Source organism: Filicampus tigris, chromosome 6 (assembly GCF_054856515.1).
Source record: "Filicampus tigris isolate MCC_2025a chromosome 6, RoL_Ftig_1.0, whole genome shotgun sequence".
In the NCBI taxonomy this organism is placed as follows: Eukaryota; Metazoa; Chordata; class Actinopteri; order Syngnathiformes; family Syngnathidae; genus Filicampus; species Filicampus tigris.
This window is the reverse complement of record NC_141222.1, coordinates 14,093,740-14,117,317: the sequence shown is the minus strand read 5'-3', so window position 1 is coordinate 14,117,317 and position 23,578 is coordinate 14,093,740. Positions and strand designations below refer to the sequence as shown.

Below are 23,578 nucleotides of genomic sequence, written 5' to 3'. Positions count from 1 at the left end.
CGGGTGAGCTTTAGCCTATCGCTAGCTGACCGGACAGATCCCCAGTTGCAAGGCACCTACAAACAAAAAACCTTCCACACTCACATTCACACCGGTGGACAATTTAGAGTCTTTGGTGAAATAACATGTTTATGAATGTGAAAGGCCACAGTACCAGGTGAAAACCCAGGCAAGCACAGTGACAGTATGCAAACTCCACACAGGAAAGCCAGAGCTATTTGTATAAAAATCAATTAAAGAGTAAACATTCTGTAATTCTGTAACACTATTTCCTATGGGAGCAATTATTTGAAAATCCAGAGAAATCAAAGGTGCCCCAGTGTCTCTGTATGGATATTGTTAGAGGTTGTACTAGTCTACTATTTTTGCTAGAAACTTGTTTTGTAACTACTAACACCATGTGGAGTTGCTCACTTCTCATTCACATAAACAAGTCTGATGTAGTGCTAGATGATATGGAAAACATCTTTTATCACTACATAAGCCATTTTATATCACAATACCAATATAACATGATATACTTTCAGTTGTTCTCTAAAATATTATTCAGCACACTATGACTGTGTACCTTTTTTCACTTTATTTTTAAGTGACATTAAACTGACCTGTATAAAATGAGAAATGCATCCTGTAGTGCTGCTGGTTAAAATGATCAAATGTAAACAGAAGCAAAGTAGCCTTCACATTTTTGCAGAAATGGAGAAATCAATTTAAATAAGAGAACTTGATTAAAAAAATATATGAATAAAAAGATTAGCTAAACTGTAATGTATGTTTGACAGCATTTATTGTACAGATCTCAAAAGTCAAAATCGAAATTCAGGGCTGTATTTTAAAACAAATCACATTTTTAATATTATATGCATTCAATGCATTCAATATACGATATCCTTCCATTTTCTGAATCCCTTATCCTCAATATTAATATACTTTTAATTTTCTAGGGCACTCCTCCTGGCTGATGTACAGGACGCCATGGCATTTCCTGTTTAGCTGTGTGCGAAGCATTATTTTGTATTAATTTTATCTCCAGACACTAAATTACATGCTATTTTTCAAAGTTGGATTCGCTCTAACATGGTTCCAGCGAGACCTTTGTGAAGCGCTTAATTCCTGTCTTTCATGGTAACATTAGATTAGCTAAGCAAATTAGCATGGCTTCTCTGTCTTTTCCCCCCTGTTAATTACTCCCTGTAACCCTTTCGTGAGAACGATACTTGTAAGAAGTGTATCTTATTTGCCGCCACGGCGGCTGTGATTACTGACCTAGGTGCAAAACCGCCACGTGTTTAGCAGCCAGTAGGAGACAGATGAAGCTCGTTACTAAACTTGCTATAGCTAGCTGCAGCGTCTCACCTCGAACTGCTGACTACCCGTCTGCAGGTGACATAAGCAGCCCAGTGAAACCTTTTGGAACGTTCTCTGATGTTCATTTATCGAAAAAAAAAATTGGGATTCGCAGTTTTGTTATTACTTGTGTTTTGATGAGTCTCAAATTGCAAACTTTATATATAGTTATTACACTATTAATAATTAAGATTTTGTTGTGGTTATTTTATTTTTTCCCCAAATAGTAGTATTTGTTATTCGCATTCACCTAGTTATTTGTTAATTTTCATTGACTGTTCATTTAAATTTTTCACGTGCATTTGTAATTTAGGATGACCATTTATTATGTGATTCACATAATCCCTATATTGTTGTTTTGTCAGCCACCTGGTGGCAGCTCTATGGCGTAAGATTGATAAGTGAACTTTTGCCCATCAAATCAAGCTTTTTCTGATTTTCTTAGTTCACGCAGTTTGCAGCAGATGACAAATGATGAAAAGTGACACGATATAATCTTTTCTATCGTCTTTGCAATATATATCAAATTGCCCATCTCTAGTCCGAGATGTAACAAAGCAGGTGAAGATAAAGTATAGAAAACGGAAAATCACATTAGCATGAAGTAGCAGCGGAAGGAGACATGAGTGAATAGTGGGCTATGCCAGACGACCCCATTTGTGGCGGGCGAGTGCCAGCATGAGGTCATCCGTCACCTTCTCACGGAGCTGTAATTTTAGCCACGTCACCCTCATCATCTATGTCCTCGTTCCACTCCCTCCTCCTGCTACCCCCTTTGACCACCATCACGGCACTGAGCGCAGGCCGCCGTGCGCTTCACTTTTGTGCAACTTATGAGGCGTTTAACAGGACAGAAAGTATGTGTTTGACTCTGTATGCGCACCTGCTATTGGTGACCTCAAGATTGACAGACAAGGCCATTGTGCCTCCTAAGGCATTGCATTTTTCACATTGTACTTAACCTTGTTGAAGGCCCATTGTCATATGCCTGTGTGTCACTTTTTGAATGACTTGCTGTTTTGGTGTGAGAATGTGCATTCTTGAGACTGATTATCACAATTTACCATATTTTTTGGACTATAAGTCGCTCTGGAGTATTAGTTGCACCAGTCCAAAAAAATCATGAAGAAGCATAAACATATGTTTCTCAGAAGTCACTTTTTTGTCTGGGGAGCCTCCCAGGTGAGATCCTCAGCGATGTCGACTCCCAGGAGCTCCACACTCCATCGCTATCCCCTTGATGTGGATGGGTGTGCGTGTGTCAGCATTCCTCCTGAACTCCACAATGAGCTCCTTGGTTTTCTCAGTGTTAAGCAGCAGGCGAATGGTTAAGATCAGCGGAGTGTTAAGAATAGACGAATTGACGAATGGCGGAAGGGGACCCCGGCTGCGGGCGGAGGGCGATAAATGGACCGGGAAATTTTAGTAAAATGCCCAGCTCTGGAAGTCATGGTAACTAATGTGTGACATGTCATTAGTTTGCTGCCGTCTCTTTTGGCAACAATCAAAGAGACCCAAGCTAGGTCTCTTGTTTAGTATGCGGCATGTGCCACTACGAGGAATTACTATTTATATCTTTTTTCAAAAATGTCTGACATTTTCTGTATTTCGATCTATTGAATACCCGAAACAAGCAAAATGCATGCATCGAAATGAAGTGGTTTTACTATTCATCTAGATTTAATTGCAGGTTTTATTCCACTGGATGCCGTCAGAAATAATTCTTCCCTTTTATTGTAACATCCAATGCTCCAATTCCACATGCAATTTAATGCATTCAACTTTGTGAGAGCCGTTTAGGGAAGGCCGTTTTCTGTTCCCAGTGCATAAAGCCAGTTCAACAAAAGAATACATAAGTTTGTTGCCTGGAACCATGACTTCAACAGTATCAAACCACTTTTCCTTCCGTTATGATGATCTCCATATAGTCGATTAGTGGTGTACATACAGCACTGCAGTATAACACTAACTGAGATCACCAATGTCAAAGAGATCAAGATGGAAGATTGTTGCAAAACACTGCGTCCTTGTATTTTTTTTACCATCTGTTCTACTGTCACTCCAACAGACCAACTTGACATTTCTTTATTATGCTTTTAATATCAACCAAACACCGCCCATTTCCTGATATATAATCAGCCAGAATCTTCTTAACAACATTTTCCCTTTTCCTGCTCTGCTCTGCTCATGGATTGGGTGTTATTTTGTGAGACAGGAAGTTGCCACACGATATTACCATGAGTGTGAGAATCCAGCTCTACTCCATAACTGATAAAGGGGAAAAAAAACCTGACATGCATGCACACGCACACTCACACACTCATATGCAGTTGACACAAGTTTGTCAGTGTGTTTTAAATAGGAATGGGTGAGTGCTGACATCGGGTGTCGGTATTGGGCAGATACCAGCCTTATTTCAAAGTATGGAGGCCTTGCAAAGGCTGCCGATACTAGCCACCAATACTTTAGACAAAAAAAGCTGACATCAAGTAAGTCCTCCCTGATGATTGTTTTCACTACACTGGGGTGGTTTGACACATCGGCGAATCTGCATGTGCGTCAAGCTTCTTTCATATACTGTACATCTGTCATTGTGTTAATTGATATTGTGTGTAATAAAATTACTACCAGTACTTTTTATTGGTATTGGTGACGCCTCAAACGTGAATACTCTTACTGGTATTGGTATGAAAAAAGGTGGTGTTGAGCATACCTACTTTTCAGTAGAATGTTGCATGATTGAATGTGGAACAATGAAAACAGATATTGAGTGTAAACTGAAGGAGGACATACTGTATTGTGATCTCGAACCTTTAGCTTTCCCATTTTTATTTTATTCTTTTTGCAAATGTGGATGATTTTAACAGCACTCGCTTAGTTTGGAGCGTCTCCCTTTCATCAGTGGTCACATGACACTTCTCAAAACCGCAGAGAAACTAGTTTGAGCTCTGGTTTCGCACCGGCACGTGTTGCTTACTTGTTTGTGTGTGAAACATCTTGCCTAAATGCTCTTGCTCAATTGTGTTATTTAGAGTTTGTGACAAATATAATGCCAGATTAGCAGAAGATTTGGACGGAGAAACTAGAGCAAATAAGGAAGTTATGTGCTAAGTGTAGTGATATCATGGAGCATGCACACACATCTACACAAATTTGACTCTGTAATTAAACCTAAACATAATTCTCCTCTCCTGCCCCTTTCACTCTCAGAGTACCCACAGGGGATATTCCATTTTTATCTTTCTTTTCCTCATTTGTCATGTCTTAGTCAATTATTTTCTTGTCTTCCTCTAATTTTTCAGCATGCATAATGCAGTATATGCTGTCTTCTCTTCTTGTACCTATCCTCCTATTCATGTTCCTTTTTAAATAATCTTTTAGTTATTTTTTTCACCTCAACAAAATGTAACCGGCTATTATTTTTACCTCTGTTTTACCTTTTTTTAAAAAAAATTTCTACCCATTTGTACCTCTGACTCTTACCCGAAATCAGCGGAGATAGGCTCAGCTCATCCAGTAACATAATAAGGACAAGCTCTATAAAAAAAAAATATGGATGCATGGATGGATGTTTTGGAAGTCCCCCCATCTCATGGTTTCAAATGCTAGAATTCTCTCTTCCAAAACTTAGTATCTGATGTCATTCTTCAGTTCAACAAAGATAATAAAACTATAAGTTTATAAACTATTGATTGCTAACTAGGTGGGACTGAATCAACTAAGCGGTGCATTCCATTCAGCATCTACTGCTTTTAGAGACAATCTACAATAAACAAAAAATAATTGATATCATTAATTACAATCAAATAATCACTATTGTGGCCAACTCTACAAAACAAAATGTCTACAGCGCTTGTTCCTCTCTGGTCATTAGTTTTGGTACATTACGCTAATGGCATGCCTAGTGAGGAAAAAGTGTGATTTTTTTTTTTTTTTTTTTTTTTTTTTTTTTTTTTCTTCTCCTAGTCCCTTACGTCATCAACACTTACATTATAACACAAGATTAGTGAGCACCCTGTGGCTATTATTAGTAAAACTTCTATGATCAGACAGTTATCATTTCACTGCCTGACTACCTGAAATGATGTATTTTGGATTAATATTTGATAAAGGCAGCCTGACCCTCATTTATTCCATGGTTGTTTTTTTTGACATTTAAAAAAAAATGTAATTAGTGTAATGGCTTACACTTTGAAAATAAGAGTTAACCACTATTGATGAACATTTGTCTTGATTTCGTTTGATCACGTCAAAATTAACAATTCATTTATATTTTTAAATATTATTTTGAATGGGATTGGAGGTCCTCTCTCTTCATGTTCTGAGCTCTTTTTTCAACTCCAGTTGTGCAATGAGCAGAATAATGCTGGTCAGCTCAGTTGTGCCATAGTGGAGGTCTGCACGGATGTAGCTCAGCTTTCCATATTTGACATGATGTTGTTGTTCTTTAGACTACAAACTTGTCAAGATGGAATCAGCAGCACATCTTCTTGGTGTAGCCAAGTAGTGTTCTCCATTTTGCCTCGATAGCTTCACACACAAAGACATTTCCATGCACCTCATTGGACATCATGGAAAAGAATGTTGTTGTATGTCAGGACAGGTCACGGCTATCCTTTGCACACAAGTAAAGTATTTTCCGAGCAGAGAAAACAAGTTCAGACGTACTGTTTGTAGAAAGAAATCCTACAATTCCTGATAACAGATTTTGTTCAATGTAAGGTAAACAAAAAAAGACTTCATATATTTCCGACTTAGCAATCATGATAGTGACGATTTAAATTAGCCTTCGTTACGTCCAAAGCCTGTAGCTTTCACGCCAGTGAGTTATTCAGCATCCTGGCACCAGTGGACAGAAATAAAGCGTTGCAGGCTTTCTGGAGGTGTAACAAGTAATAAAAAACAAACAGAATGCTGCCAATTAGCAAAACTATTTTTCTCCAAATTGAGCAACAGTAATTTATATTTATTAGGCCCTGTCTTGGAATGTAACTTATAGCATGAGTAATAGCAGGGACATTATCAACGATTGGCATCTTTGGCTCCATTTGCAGCCATAACTCATTGGAAACGATCTACTCTGCTTACTTAAAGAGACACCGGCGCTGAGACCTACACAGCTCTTAAAAACTTATGGAATTTAAATGTATTTTTCATTATGCCTTATTTTGTGGTTGATATGAGAAAATGTTAGAAGAAAGTCACACATTTACATTCATAATCGCGATTTGTGAAAGAGCGACTATGGAATCGCGAAGGCTGCGGTTTAAATTGTCGTTATTTTAGTGACAGCGGAGGGTGGGGATTCACCTAGCGCTAAGCTAACGCTGCCACCCACGCTGCAGCCCACGCTGCAGCCCACGCTTTCATTCGCGCTAGCTTTTGGCTTTCTAACATGCTTGATCCTTTTTCACCTCTCATGGTTAAAACTTCTCGTGTGTGGAAAACAAACCCTCACCATGTTTGTGTTTTGTCAATTTTGTGACGTTTTGGCTGCCGTTGATGTGTGCCGCCGTTGTCAGAGTTGACTTCGAATTGCGTTCCTCCAAAGTTTGAGCACACACACGGAGACAATGGTGAGCAGCTCCTTGCGCCAAGACAAATAAAAACGCATCCGTGCAACGTTGTCAAGCAGTTAAATATTAAGAGGATAAATTTGGCCCTATGTTGTTTAATGATGAGTCGCCGCCGAGTGGTAATGCCTGCTGGTGTTTTATAGGACGTCATACGTAGCCATTATCTTACTTTTACTACAGGGTGGCGTGTGTGACGTTACTAACTGGAGATCGGATAAGCTTTAATTTTATACATGTATGTTTGATTTATTTATTTGTCTCTATGATATGTTAGTAAGCAATTTAAGAAGTGCAGTCCACGTTTAGATATGTTTCATGAATTGAAGTGACGTGTATAGGAAGTGGTCCAGAGCCACTGGATTATTGTTTATCAGTTTATATAAGAAATTGAGTGATTAAGAAGTGCAGTGCAGGTTTACATCATGTTTCATGAAACAAAGTGATATGCAGGAAGTGGCAAAACTACTGATTTGTTTACGTTATTGTTGTAATCAGCCCTTGAGTTTGTGTAGGTTAGATTTTTGATTTTTGTAGCGTTTGCCAAGACTTAAGCGGCCCACGTTGTGCTCCGTTGTTGTTTTTTTGCTCGCATGGACCATTCTGACTCAATGCAATCAATTTTGTAGCCCCTGCCCCAAACTGACATTAGTTGCATATGTGCTGTGCAGTGAAGAGCGTCCAATGAATTGGACTGCATACAGTACATGCAACAGGCAAGAATTGAATCATTTGAGTGATGGTACTGTGCTAACTGCTAACTCTGGAGCTTGATGCCTCACTCAAGTTCTGAGGAAGCAAAGCAGCAAATCAATGGTCATATATTTGCATATATACATTCTTAATTGAGGATTGAGCCACCACAGCAGGACAACAACTGCACAGTCATCATGAAACTTATTTTGTCCGATACCAAATCGTGAAAAAAATCTGTCTTTGACAGGGCTCACACATTAGAAAGAACCAAGACAGAAATACACAAGAAAAATAGCTACACGAAAACAAGTAAAAAAATTAAACACATGAATTGATACTTACAGTATATAAGTATATAATAAGGAAAACAATCAGCATCTAATCGTGATCAAGTTGCCGAATTGGAAAATCCCCTTGTGTTGAGTAGTGTGATTGAAGTTGGAATGAAATATTTCTTCTTTAATTGTTTTCTTGACTTGACAAAACTGGAAAATAGTCATCCTTTCAGATTCCAATAGCCTCATCAATCACATTGTAAGTGTCTCTCATTTTTATTTTGAACGTCCCCAAACAAGCGGCACGGTGCTCGACTGGTTAGCACGTCCGCCTCACACTTCAGAGGTCGTGGGTTTGAGCCCGGCCCCAGCCTCCCTGTGTGGAGGTTGCATGTTCTCCCCGTGCCTGCGTGGGTTTTCCTCGGGTACTCCGGTTTCCTCCCACATTCCAAAAACATGCATGGTAAGTTGATTGGACTCTCTAAATTTCCCCTAGGTGTGATTGTGAGTGCGGATGTTTGCCTCTGTGTGCCCTGCGATTGGCCCGAAGACAGCTGGGATAGGCTCCAGCACGCCCCACGACCCTTGTGAGGATAAGCGGTATTGATAATGGATGGATGGACTTCCCCAAACAAATACAGTAGCGGCAGAGTTTTGGGAATTGGAAAATGCAAGTAAATGTTTGCCTCATGGTGCAGTCAGTGTATCCTGCAAAGAGTCTACTATCCTTGCTCTGGATTATCTCTCCCTTCTTGGAATCCTATTAAATCTCCACTGTATCACTGTAGCTTTGTGTCAACTAGATTAAACTTCCTTGCATGCTCACCAATTAGAAATGAAAAATTCTCAGTCGCAAATAGATTTAGCTTTTGACAATCAACTGCCGTACATCTTTCTGTACATCAGTGATTCACAAAAACAGTGCCACAACAAATGATCCCATTTCACTTTCAATGTACTGTATAGTGTCAGTCAGAACAATTTAATGCTCTTCCACTGCCATCACAATACATAATCATTATTTCATTATCTGTACTTACTATGATTTTTTTTTGGTTGGTGTGTTATGAGATTTTTTCACTTGGACCAGTGGAAGCAGGATCGAAGTGTTTATCTACTCTGTGTGATAAGGGCTGACAGTTGCTAGTTGTTTGTTTTCTTTGATGTTATTAACCGTTAATTTTTACGATAAAGGGTTATTGATCAACCACCGAAGTATATTATCTGTCTTTGCACTGTTACAGGCAGGCGTTCAGTGAAATTTTGCTGATGGCTGATGTGAGGATTTAAGGTTGCTCATCAGCTAGCGTTAGTGAATTTCATTTCCGACTTGTGCTCTTGTTATGTTTGAGGATAGACTTGTTTATTATGTGACTGACCTTGCTACGGTCTAATTTTTAGTAAAACTTTACTACACGCTTGAGGCACCGCTGCTTCTTTACGTGGCCCCACCACCTGTTGAGTACAGCAAGGCTCCTATATTACTCCGAAACCTAGCTGTAACCGTCATTTTGTTACGCTAAAGTCCAAGTGTTGAACATTTAGAGGACCAATCGTGGGTTTTTTTTCAGGCCCAAAAGAAGACCCTGCTAGGGGTTGTGATAGTACTTCTGAAAGATCCAGGAACATTTGGGCAGTTCCAGATAAACTTTCTGGAACTTTAGATGGAATTGCGGCCTTTGCAGAAGATCAACTACACCCTGGACTAGTCGTCAGTCCGTCACAGGATGATTGTGAATGGCGCATTGAGTGAGAATTGATTCCGGACAAGCTGTTAAAAAGACACGGTGTGAACCACAATACTACGAATATCGCACAAAATTATACATAGCATACATCGTTTCTATGAATAAGACAATGCGTTCATGTGCTATGTAGACATTAACTATGAGCTTGAAACTGTTTTGGCTATTTTTGTAAGTTGACCATTTTACCAGGATCTCACTAGATTTGGTTATAAGATTTTCATACTTTTGCTGTTCCTGTTCTGTGGCAGGGTCAAATGATTGCCAACGACTAAACAATTCCCACATAGCAAAAATGTCATTCCAAATAGAATACTTTGTGTGTGTGTGTGTGTGTGTGTGTGTGTGTGTGTGTGTATGTGTGTGTAAGTGTGTATGTGTGCTGTTATAAAGCTGTCCAAATAAAGGCCAACCCTTGAAACAGGAAGCTGCGATTAGCCCACTCAGCCTGCTGAGCTGAGATTCCCTCTGAGCGTTTTCCAAGCCATTCTTTTATCTACTGCAAGCCTTTAGTCAGGTGGCAACTTTTTTTTCTGCACAGTTGAAGGTAGTAACAAGATGTGTGTGAATCTAAGCATACAACTGAAAGTTAATTTTCTTTTCCAAACCTCCCAGAAAGGCTAGTTGACGCTTTGTATTTGTCCAACTGTAGGAGTAACAGCTAGGAGGCACAAGTTTCTTGTGTCCTCTTTTTCTTAAAAAAATCTACAAAATCATGTCAATGGTAAGCTGGCCTATAGGAAAGATAATACCATTCATTTATCTTTCCTGAAAGAGCTACTTTAGCATCGCTTCGACACTAGCAAGTAGTAAAGGGACCCTTCAGTGGGCTTATCATTGCCACTTATGTAATAGTTTTGCACTTAAAAACATCTGCACTAAAAATTCACCCTCCAAAAGACTCAGTAATGATTTTAGGTTTGTTTTCTGATAACTTTCAGCAGCTTTAATAACGCCTATTTTTTTAGGTCCAAAATGCGTGAACGTGATGACGTCAATGCGGGACCAGTTGCTATTGTTTCCTTGTTTGCTGGATGTTATTTTCTTGTGAAATTTGAAGAATTAAGCAAAACAAAAATGGAATGGACCAAGTGAGAGAAATGTCATTTGCAGCAATCATTTCAGTGATTCTGAATTGGAAGATGAAATATTTTGGTCAGAGCTTGGAAGGAAATTGCGTACTTGAACAAGGACGGATAGTATAGGTATGGATACCGAAGACGGTAACTTTTTTGGTATCGAACGATTTGAGTCGGCACTACCAAGCACTGGAATGAAATCAAACAGTACCGTATTTTGCATTCAGCGTTGTACGGCCCGACGTCGCGATCTCTGAGCTGGTGCTTTATTCCGGATGTCCTCATGACCGTGGCGGGCCAAGAATCAGTATGGATTGTGTGCGACTCTTGTCATGTGCGGCTCTGGTCCTCTCGGCTTTGCACTAGTGTTCTGTTAAAAGAGTACTTTATGTATGATTTTCTACCTAACATGTTGACTGTCAACGAATAAGCTGTAGGAATTTTCCATCTTAAAATGTCCCTTTATCTTGGTATAGATATGAACAAGCCCTGTCCTCTGGGAAAGTGGCTGTCATGGCTCTCATTCCTGTGTTGTTTGGCAAGATGGACAGCGTCATTGTTGTCTCTCTTGGTGCTGGCGCTTCTGTACCTCCAGGCATGTCCATCCCCTTTTAATCTTTTGGCCAATAACACTGACATGTCCTGTAGTTGTCACATAGCTGTCACATTTAGGTGCTTCCAAGCATTCTGTTCAATTTCAACCACCTCAGTGTTAAATCCTGGAAATAGTAGACATTTCGTAACAGTCAGTGAGCATACTGAGAATTATACTGTACTTCATTATGATGCACAGAGTTGTTGATATTGTCAAAGAAGCATGTATTATCAGATGCCCATTGAAGCTGTTTTGGTGTTGTTGTAGCATTTAATTGCTGAGGTTCATCTGCTTGAGCTCTTGACTGAAAATGTTGATTGGGTAATGACACCAGCGTGGACGTAAAACAAAAAGAACCTTACAGGTTTTTTTAGCTGCCCTCTTGGGGCAACAAATGTTCACAGCAATGTTCTTTTCAACAACCATCACGGGGCCTGTTAACAGGACACATCCACACTGACTGCTGTTTTTTTGTACTGCTGGGTTAGATGGCCATAAAGATTTTTATCTCCTTACATCCAAACTGCTCTGCTTTCAGTCTTTTAGATTGTGAACGCTCATATTGATTAGTTTAAAAACATCAACACTGATATTTTGGTTAATAATTGCTTTTCTTGTCTAAGTATTCCACACAATTGCCTTTCCTAAGTGGATCAAACATTAACCTAATAGGTTGGTGTTTCAAAGACAAAATAAAAGAGTACATGAGGAAGTGGTTGAAAAGAAAATATCAAATTGTCTTGATATAAATTATTTTATATTATAGATATTGGTATTACATAAAGTCTGTTTTTTGCATTTATATCAAACCAGCACTTCAAATCCACATTTAGCCAGACAATTAAGTTTAAAATGATTCATATTCAGAATGAAAAATGAATATGAATGGAAAGCGATTCATCCTGTCTTACATATGTTATTTCCAGCTAAGTGGTACCAATTCAACAAATACAAATGCACTGTAACACAAAATTTGTGTATGAATCGTGTTGGGCTTATTGCACACAATTTTGTAATTTATTCACTTTTTGGCTAAAGTAAAAACTTGATTCAAAACATTAGGTTTTAGTGTAATAACACGTTAAGGCAATGTTTAATTGACTGTAGGTGAAATTAAACACATAAAAGAAACATTGCTGAATAAAATTCTCACATATCCATTTCCCCAAGGTTTCAACCAGCAATAACGTGTGCAAATGAACGTGCTTTTATGTCTGTTCAAAATTACATTCCCCCCCTCGATGGCCTTGGTGACTTGAATGTCTGGGAAATATTGTTATTGTCATACAAAACATTCAATTCTGTATTAGTATTCTCCTGTTTATATTCCTTGTAAATATTTAAACACAGGTTTAATGCCTTTGTTTTTATAACCCTGCTCCTCCTATCCTCTCAGGGCACTGCAAAATATGTACGTAAAACTAAATAATGCTACTACTGTAAATGATATTAAATATGATATGATACAATGGTGATTTTTTTTTTTAAAGTAAACAAATGAAAAGTGCATATAATTGAGCAACGGTTAAAAATACACTGCAAGGGTTAGATAGTTGGTTGAGAGTCTGCATAGTTAGTTTTATAGTGTTTACAGCTCTCTCTGGAAGAGACAAGTTCCTGTTCATAAATCAATTCCATTATGTTTTCTTGGGCTATTAAATGAATGTTTATAGGGGTAATTGTGTAAAAGTAAGGCTTTACAAACACTCACTATTAAAATATTGATGCAATGGCAGCCTGCCTAAAAAAATGTAGTTTGATGAATTGGTGCTGGTGTGTGCGCAAACGATCACATTTCCATTCCCAAGTTATTAGCGCTCTTTGTGATGCTTAGATTTGGACAATTATTATTTCCTGTTGATCTGAGTTACAGTTTAGATTAAGTTGCAAACCAGAAAGATCTGGATTGTAAACAACAGTAAACATGGCCCGGAGCGTATAATATTATTTTGTGTTTTTAAAGTCACCGGTGCCATATTACTGCTGGCGTTCCCAGACCAGTGACCATGGCTCGGTTCAATAACATCGCCTCGGGTTCATTGTAAGCCAGGCTCCTTGGTTTCTTACAATAATTTCATTATTACTTGTTGCCTTGGAAACCACGCTTGCACGCGTCCCACTTTGCCTTTTTAGCATTTAGTGTTTCAAACATTGTTAAAGTTTGGTCTAAATATACTGCGAGCTCTGGTAATGTTATAACCTTTCAGTTTATCACTGCCAAACAGTTTTCTCAGTGTGATTTGAGTCACTTGTTTGTTCTCAAGGTTTAGTATTACAGCATTTAAAATTTCTACTTCACAAAGCATGAAGGGCAAACTTAAAGTGGAAATCAACCCACAAAAATTCTTTATAAAAATATGTTCTATGATCCTCCACTAGTCACAACACGGATTCTGATTAGTGTTGCGTTTGTGGAATATGAGTTAAACAGCTAAATCCACCCGTTTTTAGCCATTTTGCCACTTTCTGTCGACTGAAAATGACATCATAGTTGCTCAGGTAACAGCCAATCACGGCTTACCTGTTTTCTGAAGCTGAGCCATGATTGGTTGTTACCTGAGCCCTTAGCAACTATTATGTCATTTTCAGTTGACAGCTAGTGGCAAATTGGCCACCCCTGACATTGACAAAAACTGGTGGATTTTACTGCTTAACTCATATTCCAGAAACACAATATTAAACAGAATGTTATGCTTTGACTAGTGAAGGCGCATAGAACATATTATTGTAAAGAAAATTTGGGGGTTGACTTCCTCTTTTAACAATAGCACATTCCACATTAAATATAATATTTCCTCAAATACATTTCTGGAACATAATACAGACAATCCAGAACAGTTGGCATCTCTGAATATTATTAAAAGTAATTTGAGCAACTTTGCAATCAAAAGTGTGTTCGGCCCTTTGCATGAATCAGTACCCAAGATGTAGCTCTCGTTTTCCAAAAGGTTGGCGATCCCTGGTCTATTATTTATAGTCAAAATCAATAAGTTTTGATTTTCAAACTGTCGTTCGACTCTCGCCTGCTTTATAATTAATTGTACCTGGAGGAAAAATGTATTTGATCAGAGGCAAATACAGGCAAATACCTTAAGATGCCATAACAAACCTGTCACCACAACTTGTTTTCACCCAATTTACTAGTTAAAATATCTAAAGTAAGCATATATTCGCTCATTCAGCAAAAGTACTTGAGAGGAGATTCTATCAATGCCATTCCAATTAAGGTAGCTTGGTCAAAATGCTTTTCCTCAATGCAAATTCAGAGGTGATGTATACATTTCAAATCACAGGACAAAACCACTGGCACACCAGATCACATGCAGCCAAGTCCTAATCTGAACCCAGAAGAAAATGGCTTCTGACCGACCTTTATCCTCTGGCAATCGTTTTCCTCATTGTATGGTTGAAACATACAGAAAACATTCATGTGTATTGTTATTCATCACACAAATATACGTTTCAACCAATCTTTGTGATACAGAAAATGTTGTCACTCGACCTCATATTGGCAAATAATCAAAAATAGATGTTTTGAAAGTTTCAAATATAGTAGTCGTCTTCTTCCCAAGTTTTTCCAATTTGGGGGTCCCTGTTTCATTCAAATTCAGATATAGCAGTAACTCTGTCAAAATCCAGTAGAAACTCTGAGGACAATCACAACTCTTTCTAGAACAGGGTCGGCAACCTGCGGTTCCATTTTTGATCCTTTTGCTGTGGCTCTCTGTCACTTTCAAAAATAATAAATTATGAGAATTCATTTTTCAAAATGTAATTCTTAATTACGCTGCTCTCGTAACATTAAAAGAAACCATTTTTTTCATTTATGTTTGACACCCAAACACCCTGAATTGGTTGCCAGGCAATCGCAGGGCGCACAGGGACAAACAAACATACACACTGACAATCACACCTAGGGGCAATTTAGAGTGTTCAATTAACCTACCATGCATGTTTTTGGAATGTGGGAGGAAACCGGAGCACCCGGAGAAAACCTACACAGGCACGGGGAGAACATGCAAACTCCACACAGGAAGGCCAGAGCCGGAATCGAACCCACGACCTCTGAACTCTGAGGCAGACATGCTAACCAGTCGACAACCGCCTATGGATGAATATATGAAAAGAAAAGTTTCTCAAGAAAACAGAACATTTAATCCTACCTAATGTACACCACCACAAGATAACTCTGACAACCCTGCTGTGCCCTCTTATTCTATAGATGTCCTCTTATTCTATAGATGACAGCTTACAATCGTGTGAGTGCAAAGATGAAGGTGACGTTTTCCAGCCCTGACGCCCTGCGGTGCAGACGTGGGAGCATTCATTCTCTGTCATCACCTCTCCCCCGTTGACAACTGGTTTCCAACGGGAAAAAGTGTGTTGGGCATCAACAAACTTTTGCACGCCACTTACAGAGGACACGCAATAAAATGGTGAAAGAAAACAGGCGAGGATGGCTTTGTTGGTTTGCTGCAGCTGGATCATTTAGTTTGACGTTCATTTCAAGAATATATATATAGTGTTTGTGGAATATGAGTTAAGCAGTAAAATCCACACGTTTTTGTCTATGTCAGGGGGTGGCCATTTTGCCACTTGCTCTTGACTGAAAATGACATCACAGTTGCTCAGGGCTCAGATAACGACCAATCATAGCTCAGCTTCAGAAAACAGGTGAGCCTTGATTGATCGTTACCTGTGCTTGAAGCCATTTCCACACAGTGGCAGCTATGATGTCATCAACAAGATTTGCCACGTTAACTCAGCAGAGTCAAAATTTATACGGTGGACCAAATTTATATGGTCGTTCGTACATACCATATACTGTATACCGCACACCATCATCTTCGAACACAGCCTGACAACCTGTGTGGCGTGTCGTGATGTGTAGTATATTAAGAGTCACTGGCAATATTATCAGCTACTGTATCTGCTCTTGGATGAATTACGCTGCTACTGAATCACAAAGATGCATGATGTGTCTGGTTTGTTGGTTGGTGCTGTTGCGATTTATTACCCATGGTTCCATGTTGATAATTGACCGTGCTGACCGATATCTCAGAGGAGGCACAGGAGGGTCGGCAGTTATCTTGTGGTGGTGTAATATGTTTGTGTGAAGCCTGCATTGATTTCCCATCATTCATGGCAACCTTCACTTTAGTGACCACTGCACTTTACATAGGGCTAACATTTGTCAACAACAGCACACAATTTTCCTCAAAGCTACTGATTGTTGCAATAAGGTGACTTGTGAAAGCTTTCCATGTGCTACTTTCCATGAACATTTCCATGAAATCTGCACAGGCAAAGAATTACACCTCCAAATGGCAAATATTTACAAATGCACGTGTGAAGATGAGGAAAAATGTCTCTGCAACTTGTAGTCAGGGGCTGTTGATACAATGCCAAGTTCTTGTGTCAACCGTTCTGATTTATCTTTTGCAAGGCCATAGTGCATTCCAATTTTATTTTGGAAAATGAATAAAAGTAAAAAACACCTGTGTGAAGTAGAAATATAAATAAGCCAAGTGCTGTGTGGGACACATTTTTCACCCACACAGCTCTACTGTGAAAGCATACCTTATTTACAGTGTGATCAGCATGCTGTGAAACATATGAGTGCATATTCTAATATGCTTCCAAAATATGTTAAATGTACACAGTACATATTTGTCGCAGAATGACAGCTGTGCAGCTCCGTGGCTAGACAGTGTTTAGTCTTGCTTTCCAAAGAGGGCTGCATTGGAAAGAGAGGGAGGACAGGTGAGACACTTAGGGTGCTCTAATGAAACAGAGAAAGTTTTTCTCAAAACACACTGAGCACCTTCAAACCCCACGCAGGAAGGCCGGATCCCAGGTCCGAACACACAACCTTTGAACTGTGAGTTTGATTTGCTAACAAGTAAGAACCTTTCTGCCAAAACTGCACACACAATTCTAGCAAAACCTGTTGTACACGTACATGAACCAAGAAAGAACCTATTCAGTTGTTGTGAAGATAAAGGTGTAGATACAGAAATGTATTATAAGTTTTCATCAATAGGCCTATCCACACTGCAGGAACCTATTCAAGAGCTTCCCTATTAACCGTGGGAGTTTGCGTAATCCCCTTTTTCACACACAAAAAAGCAACCTGGTCTTAGTTTCCCCAATAGTCTTTCTAAGCACCTCCAAAGACTTAGCAGTGATGAATTGGTAAACCTTATCATTGCTTGTCATTGATGTGAAGTTTTGATTGATGTGAAGAGCCTGCACCTTTTCATCCGCCCACCTATCAAATTTTTTCCCACCATTCGTACAATGTATTAGGTGAGTGAGGACAGAAAAAAAATGAAAACAACCACACGTACACAGAGAATAATGGCGACTTGGTTTCTGGCGACTGCTGATGTGAAAACAACACACCCCCAAGTTCAACCAACCAATCAACATTCGTCAGCACATCCCACCCCTTCAAATTTTTCCAGGTAGATCCACAGAGACCCTTGAATCTTGGAGGTACTGAGAAAGACCCTCGTGGAACCTCTCAGACCAGGTATTTTTTTGTGTGTGTGAACAAGGGGTTAACGCAAATTCCCGGGGTTAATAGGGAAGTTCTTGAGTAAGTTCCTGCAGTGTAAAAGGGCCTATTTTGAGTCAGTATGGAATTTCATATGGGAGTCTGTCCATCTGGACAAACGAGCACAAATGACTGTTGGCAACAGTTAAACCTTGGCAGAAGTCTGTGCATTATTTAATGCTATTCTATTTTATTTTTTTTTTCAGCAGAAGACATTTCCAAATGACTTAGCTTACACTAGCACATCTAGTGTTTTTGCTTGGCCTTGGTGGAGGTTAGCGCCCTTTTTGATTGTGTATGCTTTAGTCTGCTTTGCGGTGGGATTTTTTTTTTTGCACTGACCTTGTGCCGGCCCAGTCACACTTGTCCTGATGTGTGTCCGACTGAGAGGTGACAACAGAGCACCTTCGGCGATCTCATCACACTTTGACCACCAGACCAACCCTTTGGGCTTGATTGTACGTGGGCGCACATGTGCGCCTAGCGGATGCTTGTATCCATTTGTCCATGTATTTGAGTGCAGTCTGGATGCTATAAAGTGTCTTCCCAAGCAGTGGCACCACACTGTGTGATAGGAGCAGTGGCCGAACCAGGCCATCTGGAGACTCCATAACCAGTCGAGACGAGATTTCATTCGCTCCTTCAATAACTGTCACTGTGCTGTCAACATTGACAATGACACAATCTGTCTTAACCATTATATCATTTGGCCCCTTTATGTTGTCGTTTTGTCTCCAACTGTCATTATAGCGGTACTTCTACACCAATTTCCCTCCATTCTGATCTTGTCTTCTTTTTTTTGGCAGTTTGCTGTTTTGTGGTCCATAAGAGGTGCCATGAATTTGTCACATTCTCCTGCCCAGGAGCTGACAAGGGGCCAGACACAGATGTAAGTAACTCAGTTTGATCTGTCTTATGTGTTTGTGGAAAAAACATTAGTGGCTGATACTATGACGAATGCATATCAAATATAGTTAAGCCTCACTGAATTTTGAGCTTAAGTAATAGATGGGATATATTTTGCTGGAAATGAGAAACAAAGATGGCGAAAAACTCTATGAATTTGGTATTTAACATATTATTAAAAACTTTCAGTATTTTGTTTGAAAGTCATTAGTATTACTAACATTGTTGTGAAAACTCAAATCTTTTGCACCATTCTTAGGCCCGTATCTCACTGAGCAATGAAGGTTTGCGAGTGTTTGCACACATAGCAAATATTGTTTTTTTGGCTGGGTTCATTCAAGGTTGGATAGATGTTCACCAGACATTCGCGAACAGTTTTAATAGTCGCAAGCAACTTTTCTTGCCTCCATCACATTTTGAGCATGTGCGAAATTTCTTTGTGACAATTTGAGAAAATTTCTTTGAACATGTTCAAAATTTCTTTGCGTCAAGAATTTTTTTTTTATGACCGTTAAAAACAGTTTGCGAATGTCTGGCGGACATCTTTGCAACCTTGAGCGAACCCTGATGAAAAAACATTCGCAAACCTTTGCGGCTCTGTGAGATACGGTCATTAAGCATAATCTAGCACATGAGAGATTGTACCAGCTTTGTAAAATGACAAGCAGACAATCAAATTCTCTTTCACATTGTGGCAGAAGGTACAAGTAATCTAACGTAATTGACATTTCTATTTGGTGGTATACAATGAGATTTTTCTAGTGTATTCTAATCAACTCTACGTTTAGACCATTGGTTATGCTTGTAATGAAGAAAAGGTACAGATAATTATAGACATGAAACTTTTGGTCAAAATTGAAAATAGCATTTAAAAACATCTCAGGGTTAAAACTACAGAACAAATGAAAATTCACACCAGCAATATAGGTTGTTCATAAGACCATTTCTATTGCATGTGTGCCCTTTAGCTTTAGTCAAGCAGGTGTGTCATTGACTGGAAGCAGCGCAGCAGCAGGTGGATAATTCAATTCATTTAATATCAATGTTCCAGTGAGGTCCCTGGATGCTGCCATTAGGAAATGGGATTGAAATATTCTACTTGGTGCGTCACTGCCTCCACACCACCCAGGAAGAGTAGATTATTCTCTGCCGATAATGCGGGTTGTGATTTCAAAACATGTTCAAAACCTATTGAGCTTGCTCCCAGAACAGTGATGGAGTTCAAGGTTTAACTCTAAATAATAACTCTAATCCGGCAGGCTTTAGGGGAAAAAATGATTGGCAGATCAGGATGCCATTAGCGGGGACGAGGCTTTGAGACAACATTAGAGGCAAAGTGCTGACAAAACCATCATATCCAATTTGCTGGGGGTCAAACGAAGACTTGGAACATTAGCATCTTACCTGCAGCTACCATAATTTTTAAAGAATAACATTTACCCTTGTATATTACGTCCCCACATTTTAAAAATATATTTATTCATATTTTTCTCCTCAAAATTATTTGTGGTACTAAATAAAATATCATTCAATGGGTTCTCATCTTCATTGGCTCAAAGTTGCAGTTTTGTGTCATCAACCACTGGTTGCCAAGTGTGAAACTCTGCATGCGTGTCTACTTGGTGGTTATGATGCGTATATTACCGTTTAACCTTTCAGCATTACAGAAGCCCAACTTGGCCTCTGTAACCGGAGACCAGGCAGACTTCTGCCGTTCAAGATCATTGACGGACTCTTAAAATAGGGAGCTACAAAGATGACATCGAAGCCCGAACAGCCAAAAATAGTTTGAGCTGGGCCAGTTCATGATTTAAACAGTTAGAAGGGTTCAAAGAGGTCACTTGTTACTTGTTGTCAGATAAAGAGGTCTTGTATTTTGTCGCACGCATGGACACGAATAATTCCAAGCATGCGGGGGTTTTTTGAAAAAAAGTGTCTCTTTACTTCCGCAACACACAGCACATCGGCGACAGTTACAGCGAGACATGGCGCAATGAGCTGCACTCTGTCTACTACTCAAAAGCCTTGAAACTTCACGACCTCCGATCACCTGCTATAAACACATCGCTTGCTGTACTAACTCAAAATATCGACATGTTATATTGTACATGATACAAAAATAACAGTAAAATCAGTGGCGACAAGTCACGCAAATGGTAACAGTATTCATCAGCTACGGTAAATAACATGAGTCACCATTTCGTACTTTCCTTTGATGACAAATGTGCTCAAAACCTAAATTCTACACAATAATCACAACACTGAGGGATACTTGGACTCAACTACCAACGGTATTGCAACTTATTCTCCTTATTTTGGCACTTTCACTCACCTGCAACACACAGTACATCAGCGACAGTTACAGCGAGACATAACGCAATCAGCTGCATTCTGTCTACTGACTTCCGGGTCAAAAGGACCCCGTAGCTGTCTCAGGTGCCTTAATCAACTTAACGAATCTTATTTAGTTAGCCACTTAGTAATACTTGCACATAAAACATGTTGAAAATTATCGTACCACTCTCATTTATTGTTCAATAATCTAATTTTAACATGTATTTGTTACATGTTTTCATGTATTTTTATGCTTTATAAAACATTTTATGTCTCAATATTGGAGGGCTTGGAACGGATTAGGGCATTTACATGGAAAACGCGTCTCTACTTACAAAATTTTTTACTTAAGAAATTTCTTCCGGAACCAATTAATTTCGTAAGAAGAGGTACCACTGTATTTACAGTGTAGCAGACCGTTATAACATCAGAAGATGAAGCCCCTAGGGTTACCTCAATATTGTGGTCTGGGGAATTGAACTTGGGGCCCTCTGGCCACAGGCCGAATTAGTATTCATCCACGTCTGCCCCATCGGGAAATGTACTATATAGAGGACCCTTACACTTTTTTTCCACACTATCCTGAAAAGGCACTTGACATCCTTATCCAATGTAATCTAATGGCTGTGTCCAACAGAGGGAGTGGATCTGCAGGAGAAATATTTCAGTCTAGCCTCTGTGTTGGAGCAGCAGAGTGTTAAATGCGTCTCACACATGACTTCACACTGGCCTTTGCTTCACTTTATGGCTTCATACCTGTTCAATGGCCAGGTGCCCAATCTTTGTCTTCCAAAGATGCATGGACACGGTATCACTTGCTCTAAAGCAGTACCCCATTATCTCTTTAATATACATTTATGTGCGCTTAGTCTTGTTGTTGCCATGGGCAACCACACATATTACATGGCATACGGCCTCCCAGGCAAGCAGTCCAAGAAGAAACTCCCATGGCAAGTAAATATCCTCAAGATCTGCGGTTTCGGCTACCAGCATTGAATGACTCACATTGATGTTTTATAACTCTCCTGCCGGAAATGGATGACTTTTCGTTGATCTTTTGGGTCACTACTCATCTTACAGGGGTAGATGTGATCAGACTGAGTAAGATGATCATACGTTCCTTTTAAGATGCAGGGTGTTTTAAGCACACTGTAAGCGGCATATTACGTCATCTGCATATTTAAGAGCATATACACACATAATTGGCTCCTTAAATTTACTCACTGATGTTGCTTGTTTTGGATTGGATTGGTTAATTCTGATCAGGCTTGCATTTACAGGTCTGTAGGTGGACCGGTAATAGCTGTGTCACCTACGTAAACAACATTACATCATAGCATTTTCTATTGCACAGTGCCAACATGGCTCAGTGCAGCTCTTCCATCCATCAATTTTCTATACCGCTTGTCCTTATTATAGTTGCAGTTGAGCTTTGGCCCATCCTAGCTGAATTTGGGGAGAGGCTGGGTTCTTACTGGACAAGATAGCAATAAAGCCCTGCCTAAATACAAAGGAGAAGCGGTGGTTTATATCACTAGTGTGATATTTGCTCTGATTGCTTGGAACTCCAACAAACCAGTCATTAAAGCGGAAGGCAACCCAAACATATTTTTTCCAAGAATATTGTTGGTCGTTGTGAGCAGTTGTGCTGTCATTTTCAGTCGACAGAAGACAAAATGGCCGCCCCTGAGATGGCTAAAAATGAGTGCATTTTGCTGCTTAATTTATATTCCACAAACGCAAAATCAATCAGAATGCCGTGTTTCAACTAGTGGGCCTGCTGGGAACATATTATTGAAAAAAATATGTTTAGGTTGACTTCCGCTTTAAGAATAGTAACTCTTAGGACCTGGTAGTATGAGCCGTGGCGAACTGAGTATGTGGCATGCACTGAAAAGGGGCAATTGTGATTGAACCCCTGTTTCAGTCATACCGTGGCAAAGCAAACTGAACAGTACTGCTTTGTGGAAACAAGGCTTAATATATATTTCTGACTGTGACTCAAGTGGCATTGCAAGACCACAGGTGGCTGAGGCTTGTATTTGCTAAAGCCACTTATTTAACAAAATGCCGCACTTGTTGATTTCCAGGTGTAACGCTAACAGCAGAAGCAGCAGTGGCACGAGTGACTACAGTGTTTTACAGGATAGAAGCATCAATAATGCAGACTCTTCCCCTTTCGCCACAAAGCTCAGCAGATGAAACTGAGAGCTTTGCTGTGCTTGTGTTTGTGCGGGTGCGTGGCTGCTGCATCATTGATGTCCACTTAACCAGCAGTCTACTGTACAGTATGAGGAAACTACACTGATATGCCCTTTGCTTTCACTCTCACACGCACACCCCCATGCACAACACACACACACACACAACCACATAGGCAGCAGGAATTGCCAATTGAGAGAAGTCACCTTATTTACAAATGGCTTGACTAGTGAAAGCAAGTCTCCGTAACATGATTCACATTTTTAA

General features: G+C 39.6%; 1 protein-coding gene across 1 annotated transcript in view; it reads left to right on the top strand.

Moving 5' to 3' along the window:
- prkcaa (protein kinase C, alpha, a) overlaps nt 1-23,578 on the top strand; it is a 124,538-nt gene that overhangs the window by 24,748 nt on the left and 76,212 nt on the right. The window contains exon 3 of the mRNA XM_086033249.1: nt 18,676-18,758. Coding sequence (XP_085889375.1) covers nt 18,676-18,758 — 83 coding nt within the window. The remainder of the gene's footprint in view (nt 1-18,675; nt 18,759-23,578) is intronic.